At 33.5% G+C, this 10,601-nt stretch overlaps 1 protein-coding gene across 1 annotated transcript; it reads left to right on the top strand.

Annotated features, from left to right (window-relative positions):
• The first annotated feature begins 9,269 nt into the window (after positions 1–9,269).
• On the top strand, positions 9,270–9,866 carry LOC145667599 (protein FAM200C-like). The gene has a single exon (XM_081735064.1). The coding sequence runs from the start codon at positions 9,270–9,272 to the stop codon at positions 9,864–9,866; it is 597 nt and encodes a 198-aa protein (XP_081591190.1).
• The last annotated feature ends 735 nt before the right edge of the window (positions 9,867–10,601 follow it).

Raw genomic sequence — 10,601 nt, 5'->3', positions numbered from 1 at the left:
TACGCAGCAACGTGATAACCTACGCCGATGACATCTTGATCATGGGAAAAAATCCGCATGAATATTTGAAGTATTTAGATATAGTTTTAGACAGATTGGAAAGTTCGGGCCTTACTATCAACCTACAGAAATCAAAATTTCTGCAGAATTCTATAGAATTTCTTGGATACCAAATTGATGCCTCTGGTTTACAATTCAGTCAATCTAAAGTACAAGCCATAGAAGATCTGCCTGCCCCATTAAATGTGAAACAGACACGGCAAGTATTAGGGCTCTTCAATTGGTTTCGCAAAGCCATCCCGCGATTTGCTGAGATAGCCCAGCCTTTATTTATGATTATAAAGAAAGGAGTACCATGGCAATGGGGTCCGATTCAAGAACACAGTTTTAATAAGTTGAAGGAGTGCGTGAAACGAAACATCCATTTGAATCACCCTCGATATGACGTTCCTTTCTATGTTCAGTGTGACGGTTCTCAACTTGGAATCTCTGCAGTACTCTGGCAACCTAATCCAACCATTCAGGAACCGGCCGTTATTCATTGCGCTAGCCGTACTTTAAAGAAAGCTGAGAAAGGATACACCACGACAGAAATCGAACTTTTGGCTGTACGTTTTGCGATACAAAAATTTGCTCCATATCTCAGCGGATGTCATTTCATAGTACTTACCGACCATAATTCATTGCGATACCTTAACAGCATACAGGGATATAATAACAGACTACTTCGTTGGTCGTTAGAGCTTCAAGCTTATGATTTTGAAGTACAACACATTAAAGGGGTAGATAATGGACCCGTAGATACCTTATCACGTCTGTTTCCTGGAGAAGAACAACATATCTTGTCCATCAACGAATTTAAGGTCTTACAGGATGAAATAGCTACCATTTCAATAGAAGATCTACGAGAACATCAAATGAATTATCATGAATATAAACAAATCATGGAACATTTGTCTTCATGCAGTGAGGGATGTAATTGTCCCAAACATTGGAATTCCAGATTTAAATTATCCAACGGAATTCTACTTATTAAAGATTTTAAATTCAAATCTAGAAACAAAATTTGCATTCCACCTGCGCTGACAACACGCATATTAAAGGCCTATCATGACGATTTCGGTCATTTTGGTTATGTAAAGGTATGTGCCTTGATTAATAAATCCTTTTATTGGAGAGGAATGAGAGCTCAAATCAAAAATCATATCAAGGACTGTATTGAGTGCATGCGAATTAAACATAACTACCAGGCTGTACAAAAACCTATGCTCTCAATAACGCCAGAGAGACCACATTCGTTTCTGTCTATCGATCTATATGGACCTTTACCAAGAGCAGCTACTGGAGAAACTTATCTACTTACAACCATGGATATCTTTTCGTTATGTAGTAGCTTATCCTCTGCGTAGAGCAACTTCCGCTGCTATCATAAATAAAATCTTGAACGTATATATTCCACATTGTGGCCCTATAGAACACATATTATGTGATAATGGTTCACAGTTCAAAAGTGATGTGTTTATCAAAGCTATGAACAAGGCTAACATTAAAATTCATTTTGTAACTCCGTACCATCCTAGTAGCTCTGTTTAGAAAATGTGCATCGCAATTTTGGTATGTTGTTTCGACACTTTTGTAAAGATAAACATGCCGAATGGATCAAGCATGTCAGTCAAATCACGTACCTTTTGAATCATTCTATATCAGACACTTTAGGCGTGTCTCCTGCTAATGTACATAACGGTTCTGATTTGATTTTCCCTGTGGAACGACATTTTGATGTCAAGTTTGAAGATTCAACAATCGTAGATTCTTCCAATTTAGTGAATATGGTAAAAATCCGAAGACATAACAAATTTTTGAAACGTAATTCTCAAGTAGAGTCTTTGCAAGAAGGAAAATATCGGATCAAGGTCAATGACTTAGTTTTTGTTAAACAACATCCACAAAGTAATATGTTGTTAAAGAAGATTTACAAATTTTGTGACATTTTCTCAGGTCCTTATTTATGTTTTAAGGAAATAAACACTAAAGTTTTTGAATTGTTGAACGCTAAAACGGGTACGTCAATTGGACTTCGTAATATAGATGAGTTGAAGGTTTGGAAACCTACCCAGTATACAAAAGAAAAATGGATGCGTCTAGTGAAAAAGTTAGTCGCGCCTGACATTCTTGCTCAAATACATAAGAATGAAGGAGACTAAGAAAAAAAAAATATAAAAGGGTATCTTCTGTTTGTGTAGAAATAGATTTATTTTCTTCCTTTTGTTCGCTCGAACGTAGGTTGCGTTTAATTCTTGATTTTTATTCCATTTAATTTTCTTTGATTTTCATTAACCAACGATAATTTTCCAATGATTTTAATTCTTTCTTATTAATGTGAAGGATTATAATTTAATTCATGATTGATTAAACACAAAAATTGTTTACATTATATTAATTTGTGTTGAAACTTTATTGTCAAAAATAAGTATTAATGGAATAAAAGATTTAGTATAAATGTATTCATGTAAAGGAAACTAAATAATGTTATATATACATACGAGGGTCGATCAAAATGTATAGGACATAATTAATGGAATATTGTTCTTATGAACGGACCAGTGGTTCTTAAATATAAAAACTAAGCTCCCTTGTAACTTTTATATTCAGTCCCATCGTCGGGCGACATTTTTATACAACGAGATACTTTGTATAAATTGATAATTACTTGTATTTTTGGGCAGAAAGTGCTTCTACATAAGCACTATACCAGATATAATGTTAATTTAATAATAACAAAAGAAGAATGTTTTTAATATATGTAAGAAACATACATAATAGTATAATTAGTTGCTATGTTGTTGTTGATAGATACCTAACAAACATGTACGATTGCAATACAGTCTATGTACATATTCGTTCAAAGAGAATCAACGAATAAAATTGTTTAAAACGTATCATCGTTTTGTAATTTCAATATAAAAGGTGAGAATACTAGTAAATGTAATCACAGAAGATATTTTAATGTGTAAACAAATACTACCACTCAAGATCTACTTATATTATTAGCCGAACCAGGTTGATGACTACCTTTGGTGAGTCGTTGTACACTTACGAAAAACGGGCAAAAGAAAAATTATTGGTTTTTCAAAAATATTTAGTAGTCTGCCCCCTTAATTTGGTAATAATATTTTTATATCCATACTTATCGTCAAATAAAAGAAGAAGTATTAAACAAAATTTTAAGCTACAAAAATAAATAAATAAATTAATTAATTAATAAATAAAATAAAATAAAATAAATAAATAAAACAAATGAAACTGGCAAAAAAACTGCATATCGAAGTACAAGGAAAATACGAATATAACAGAAACTGCGTATTAAAATACAGTTCAAGATGAAGACTACACACATATATACAACTGCAAGCGATAAGCAGTAGTAATCAGAAGGCATGTTACAAACTGGACATTATTTACCGAGGTTACCGGCAAAAGGATGTGACCAAAGGGGGTCATGACATGAAATAAGTTGAGAAAATCTCTTAGATTGTATGGTTGTAGATTTTTTTTAAAAAAAAATTTCAATTGAGGAGTTTGATGCAAAAGGATGTAAGTCTGAAATATTCATTTGGAGGAAAACGATGTTGAAAACTTAAGTAGTGTTTTCTTCTTACATAAAACAATGTAATATGCAGCATTTTATTCCGATATTGAGTTGAAATTTTAACAGAGGCTAAACAAGCAAGGTAAAAGCCACTTATGAGATTGATGCAAAAAGGGCGTAACCTCGCATACGCGCTTATTACATCAAACTCCTCAATTGTTAAATTCAAACAATGTTTTTGAAGTGTTGTAGTAGTGGTCGCGTAAAAATAAAAACTTGATCTCAGTGGAAGACAATATTGACGCATATCTCTTAACGTGTAATAACAAATTTATGCCTGCATCTTTTCTATCTTTTCGTGTGTTGACAAGTGGTTGCAGTCACTTGACAGTCACTTGGAGTTTTATTTCCATAATACTTCCGAATTTCTCCACTTAATAACTCAATTTCTTTTTAAAAAATCCCTTGTGATGACAGGACTGGGAAGAAAGAGGAGAATGGATTGTTTACACGCTTTGCATAATCAAATATCAATGCGCCTTTGGCACATCAATTTAATTCGAGTTATTTCTAGCAGGGCAGAAAGAGTGATATTTGAAATATTCTGTCTCTCTCTTTAATTCTCCTATTTAAAAAATATAGTGTATTGTTCTTATTTTGTTGTAATAGTACCTGGGGAATGTAGCCTAGGTACAATATATTACTTTACTTTTCAATTCCGTAAATGAAATGAAACATAATAATTATTAAAATAATGTTGTAATCATATTTGGATTTGACCATTGATAATATTATAAAAAGGAAAATGTCTTAGTCTATGAGTAACGCAAATTACTAATAGTTAATATTCGCCGCTCTGCTATCTGAGCTACTTGGCTGCCCACGTAGAGAAATGGTGATTGTTAATTATTAGGAAAATTAGCCCTAATCACAGACTGAGACATTTTCCTTTCATAATAAAGCATACATTTGACTTTATAATAAGAATACACTATAATATGGATTACAATGCTGTACTATATTGGGCTAGTCTTTAATAACATGGATGTTAGAAGTTTTGTTTAGCAACAACTTTTAAACTTACGTTGGGTAATGATTGTTCATTATGTCTGAAAGTAAATAGTAACTAAATATTATAGTAATAATGGCGAATGTAAACTGAAATCAATAAATGTGAAAATATATAAGATACTTTACTCTCTGTATTTTCTAAGTATTGCAGTGGCACTGCGTACTTACACATAGTGAGAATGAAAAAGAAAGTAAGGAAAGATGAAAAATTAAACAATTGATAAACTTTGAAGAGTCTGGTTGGACACAATATTGGAATGCATAAGTTGGAACAAAGAAATCTCGAACCACGCCTAGAAAATAAATTACTTATTAGGGAATAGTGAAGCACAAAACACAGAATAATGAAAGCAACAAGTACTTTCGCTAAATACTTTATCAGATAGGAGAAGACCGTTAAGAACGGAAGGGACATGAAATAACAGATATATTTCGAAAAGTCCACTTGAGAGCAATATTGAAGATTGCTCATGTAATAGTCTTTCCGGATTTAAAGTGGAAAGCGCTCATTAAGTATATATATATATCACCCCAAACCATAGACAGGCCCGTAAGCAGAAAACAGGGTACCCATGTTAGACTCAACCGAGGTCTATCTTTTATTAGATTATATTAATTGACATGGTTATGTATTTGCTCTCAGTATAGGCGGCTCTGGCATATTAGGGTTATAGGAAATAGTTCCGTAATCCTAAATAACTTTACATCTAAGTCATGAAAAAATTGGGAACTTAGTGAATTAGGAAGTACAGACTCAGTTTCTATCAGTGCAATTCATCTTTTATATATATATATCGCTCTACTGGAAATGCCCCATTTCAACTGTATTTGTTTTCTTTCTTTTTTTATGCAGTTTGGTCAATACTCGAAGTAGAATCATTGATAATTGCGATATGAGACTAATAGTTCTATAGATTTCAAATTCTTTTGTATTCAGTTCCTTAGCAAATCTGTCGAATCATTATTAAGAAATCTTTTGATTACCCTCCCTTCTCATACAGTTTATGGCAAATTCATACCATTTTTTTCTTCTATTCGTCGTGAGTGACGCAGAGAGCGGAAGAAGAGCATAAATATTGACCGCAAGGAAAAATGAGAGTTTTGGGTTATTTTTACTTCTTATGTCATTAAAATCGTGTTAATCTATTATTTTCCGATGAGAAGAAAAGATTTATAGTTACTGAATCTGAAATTTGATTTCGGATCGAATTCGGAAAAACTTATTTCGGAGAAGCCTAACGATTTTCATGGGACAATTGTCTATTCATCTTCGTAAAAGGAAATGAATCTACCATTTCTGAGAAGGAGAAAGTACTTTTATTCAGTCTTGACTTTAGGAAAGTCATTAAGGTGACTTTGTAAGTGGTTTCAGGAACTCCAATGAAGTTGCATTTGCGTCAACTACTGTCGTGAGTAACATGTTTGTATATCTTTCAAACATTTTCTGTTAACCGTCTCTTCCTGCTGAGAATGGACATTACTTCTAGTCTTAATAAATTCAATTGTTATAATATCTGCCCTAGCTGCCTTTTCATCTTCATTTCATTAAGAGCTTTCTCAAACTTATCTGTCAATACTACAATTCCTTCGTGACCTTTGCTTACTTTTGTTTCCTCGCCAATACTTGAACTGTATAGCTGATACTTACAATCATACAATTTCCTAATGTACCCTTCCATCTGCTTAAAATTTCATTTCGGTTCTTTCCAGTCTTGGTTTCTACATTGTCATAATTGTCATTTCTTTTTTTCCTTCCTATTTCAATTGAATTTCTTTTTTAATTCTCCATTCATTCTTCAAATTTTACTACTTATTCTCTAGTTCATTACTAGACCACATGTTAGGTAAAATGTCTAATTCTACGTGTTAAAGATATGATAAAAATGAACTCACTAAAGTACATTTTAATTGCTGACGTGCCTAATATTCCCCAATCTTCACATTTTCTTCAAAATCAGGAACTTCATTAGGATAACTACATAAATTAGGTTCGGGTGGTTTTGGGAAATTTAAAAATAAGAAAATTTAATTTAGAAATTTAAATTTGTAGAATTTTACAGAAATTTAAATATGACCTCCTTAGATCCGTGAAAATAGAAAGATTGTTTTAGATCTTTTTTTTTTCAATGTGTTTTACAATCACAGACATAATTATCAATTGGCAACTTGATAAAATAAAATATTTTTATATGTAATAGCAATTAATAATTCCTTGTAGCAGACTACTAAACTATACTAAATGTAAATGTACGTAGTAATTTATTTACTCGTTCTAATATGATCAGTATTGCAATGTTCCCTCCAAGTGGTTACTAACTCCATATGCATGACATAAACAACAACAAAAGCAGAGAGGCCTCTTTACTATGGCATCAACATGTGACTCGAAGAGAAGCACCAGCGCCATCTATCTACCTGAACCACCAATATGAAAGACGCTGATCAACACCACTCTATATCAGTCGGCGGATTTAGGATTTAGATTTCTGGGCTCTCGGCATCTAAGGCCATTTAGCCCGTCACGTATATGAAGGATGACGTCCCTTGACGAGCGCACTATCCGGGGAAAGGGAAGGAAGGAAGCGGCCTGGGACCTATAAGTTAGGTACCATCCCAGCATTTGCCTGGTGTGAATAAGGAAAGCCAAGGAAAACCTCATTCAGGGTAGCTGATCTGAAAAAGCGTTTTACACTTTTTCGACCGAGTGCCACCACTGGGAATCGAACCTCACTTCTTCTCCTCCAGCTATTATGTGCAGGAGAAAACTCCTACCTTCTCAGTCGCCAAACTGAGTCCTTGTCTAATCTGCTGTGGGCCCGAACATCCTACATAGGGTATTTCTTCTTTAGCTGCTATGGGCAGGAGAGTCTCGAGCACCTTATTAAGGAACATTAAAAGATCTTATATATTTCGCTCTTTAGTAAAACACTGTAAAATTGTTTGTGTAAACATTTATAGTTCTGTAATAAAACGAGGTGAGGGAACTAAAACCCATGTACTATTGACGCTACCGAAACCAAAAGACATTACAGTATTTTCTTTGTACGGACTTTTACGAGTCGAGTTTTGTAGAACTTAGGAGCATTGTGTAAAGTGATAAAATGTAAATAATTTATTTATTAGATATACATGGAAATATTTTATACTTCTCTTTTTACACAAACAGTTTGGTATGTTTCTAGATTGTTTGGATACTACACAAAACTTAAATCGAGATTTTTTTATGTCATTGAAATTTATGTTTATTATTTCGAGATAGATTTTAGTGTATATATTACTGCTTAATTTTTGAATTATAAATGCCTGTTTGCCTAATAATCTTTACATTCATGTCTATAGTACTTCTTCCTGGTTTTGTTGGTTTCCCTCTGAATTTGCTATTAATTTTTCGGTATTTTTTGTCTCTTTTTCAATGTAACTTCGTTCCCATATCTCCTTTCTCATTTACCTTGATATTTTTAGTTTGGTTTATCAAAAACTCCTTTACATATTTACTCTGTCTGCCTGTGTGGCCTTCCAAAAACACAAAATCTCAATCTGATAAATCGCTTTTTTTTTTTTTTTTTTTTTTTTTTTTTTTTTTTTTTTTTTTTTTTTTTTTTTTTTTTTTTTTACAAAACGCTATGCCAACTTAGATCATACACTCAACAATCCATGTCGAAAGTATCCAAAAACCATTTAGCACACATGATATTGCTTTTATTTCTTTTTAGTTTTTATTATTATTATTATTATTATTATTATTATTATTATTATTATTATTATTATTATTATTATTATTATTATTATTATTAAACTTACTATGTATAAGTTTTGATTTTGGCTGTACTACAACGTGTATCTTCCTTTCTTCCACAGAGTCGGAGCATGAAATGCACATTTCCACAAGCAATCCATATGATTCAATTCTTCAGCATGGATACACAGAGGACCATTTCAACCTCGAAACCACAATTTTCCTTCAAAAAGACCTAGGTAAACAAACTGCTAGCAGATCATTTCACTCGAGGTGGTTTGATGACTATAAGTGGCTAGAGTACAGTGTTCAAAAGGATGCTGCATTTTGTTTTGCGTGCCGGTGTTTAGCAAAGAATGATAGCATGCATTGTGGCACAATAGACGATTGTTTCATAAAGACAGGATATTCAGAATGACGCAAAGCCACTGACAGGCTTAGCGTTGATGAAAAATCACATTGCCAGTGGTCCAGCATGGATTGTTGGAATAAGTTCACCAAAGGTATACCAATTGACGTACAATTACAGGATTCAAAAGAAGCGAAATTAAAGGAAAAAGAAAAAGAAAGACTGAAAAACCATATGTATGTTGCAAGATTGATCGACATAATTCATGTGCGGGGGAAAGGAGGGAAGCCTGTTCGTGGTCATGATGAAAGTGAAAAAAGTGATGAAAAGGGTTTATTTTTAGAAATGATCGATCTGCTTAAGAAGTACGATCCGTTTTTTTTTTTTTTTTCAATCTTATACTGAGACTGCACCTAAAAATTACAACTACCTGAGTCATGAGATTCAAAATGATATATTGCAAGCACTAAGTAGTATTCTTTTAAGACAGATGAGAGAATAAATAGTCGGAGAATATGTCTATAATGGTAGACGAAACGTCAGATGTTGGCCAACATATGCAACTAGCGCTTGTCTTACGATATATTCCTAGGAGAAAACAAGTTCCAATGGTGCGGTTCATTAGACTTGTACGTCTTACCAAAATAGATGCTGAATCTATTTTCAAAGAAATAGAAAGAATTTGTTGTGATATGGGGGTCAAATGGGGAAACACAGTAGCAGTGTGTTTTTATGAGGCTTCTGCAATGGCAGGAGAATTTAATGGTGTACAGAGACGATGTAAGGACAAGAATAAAAACATTGTATACATCCACTGCTGTGCACACTGCCTTAATTTAGTTCTTGTTAGTGCATGTACTTCACACAGAAAATGCAAGATTTTCGATTTCTTTGGAATCATTCAGATGATTTATACGTTCATTGAGGGTAGTCCAATTAGACATGCAACGTTTGAAAAAGTAATTAGGGAGACTGATTTGAAACTGAAAATACTAAAGTCACTTTCTGATATCAGATGGACTTCTCGTGCAGAAGCTGTTGCTGTAGCATGGGAACAGTACAGCTTCTTAGTTAAAGCAATTGAAGAAATAATTGAAAACACAAGTGATTGCAAAGTATGAGCTAAGGGAAATGGTCTTTTGCTTCAAATGAAGACTTTTAACTTTATAGTGAGTATGGAAATAATGCATCCAATCTTGCAGCTTATTGTACGAACAAGCAAGGTATTACAGTCCTCAATCATTGATTTGTGTGAGACCATAGATGAGGTTAATAGCTTGTCGCTTCCCTTACGAGTTCTTCGAAGTGCTGAATCTGTGTTTGATGATATCTTCAGTAATGCAGAAGAAAAGTGCACGGAAATTGACTTTAGTGTTCCGCCACCTAGAAAGCGAAAATCTCATCATTTGTGGACGACTCACAAGAAACAGGTGTTTTTCGGAAACGACAAAGGAGGCAATCAAGAATTGGATATTCTATACTTTATTGGATAGCCTTATTCTTGGACTTAACACAAGATTTTCTCAAGAGACTATAGACCTCATTCAAGTAACTAGGAAAATTGTTTGCCTTACTCAGTCTAATAGTACTGATTTTCAAGTAGTAGTAGAATGTTTTGGTCTAAATGTGTCAGAAATTGAAGATGAAATCAGACTTCTACGAGCAAGGCACTTGAACAATCCTCCATCTACTGTTCTTGATTGGCTAAAGTGGTTGCAAGAATCCGGAAGAGAAAGGATGTTATGTGAACTTCCACAGATTGTTGTGAAAGCTTTCAGTGACTCCGGTTACTAGTTGCTCATGCGAACGAAGTTTCTCCAAGATAAATTATGTCAAGTCCAAACTAAGATCAACTA

This window comes from Thermobia domestica, chromosome 13 (assembly GCF_964235325.1).
Source record: "Thermobia domestica chromosome 13, izTheDome1.hap1.1, whole genome shotgun sequence".
Lineage (NCBI taxonomy): Eukaryota > Metazoa > Arthropoda > Insecta > Zygentoma > Lepismatidae > Thermobia > Thermobia domestica.
Note: the sequence above shows the minus strand (reverse complement) of the source record. Positions and strands in the feature narration are given on the sequence as shown.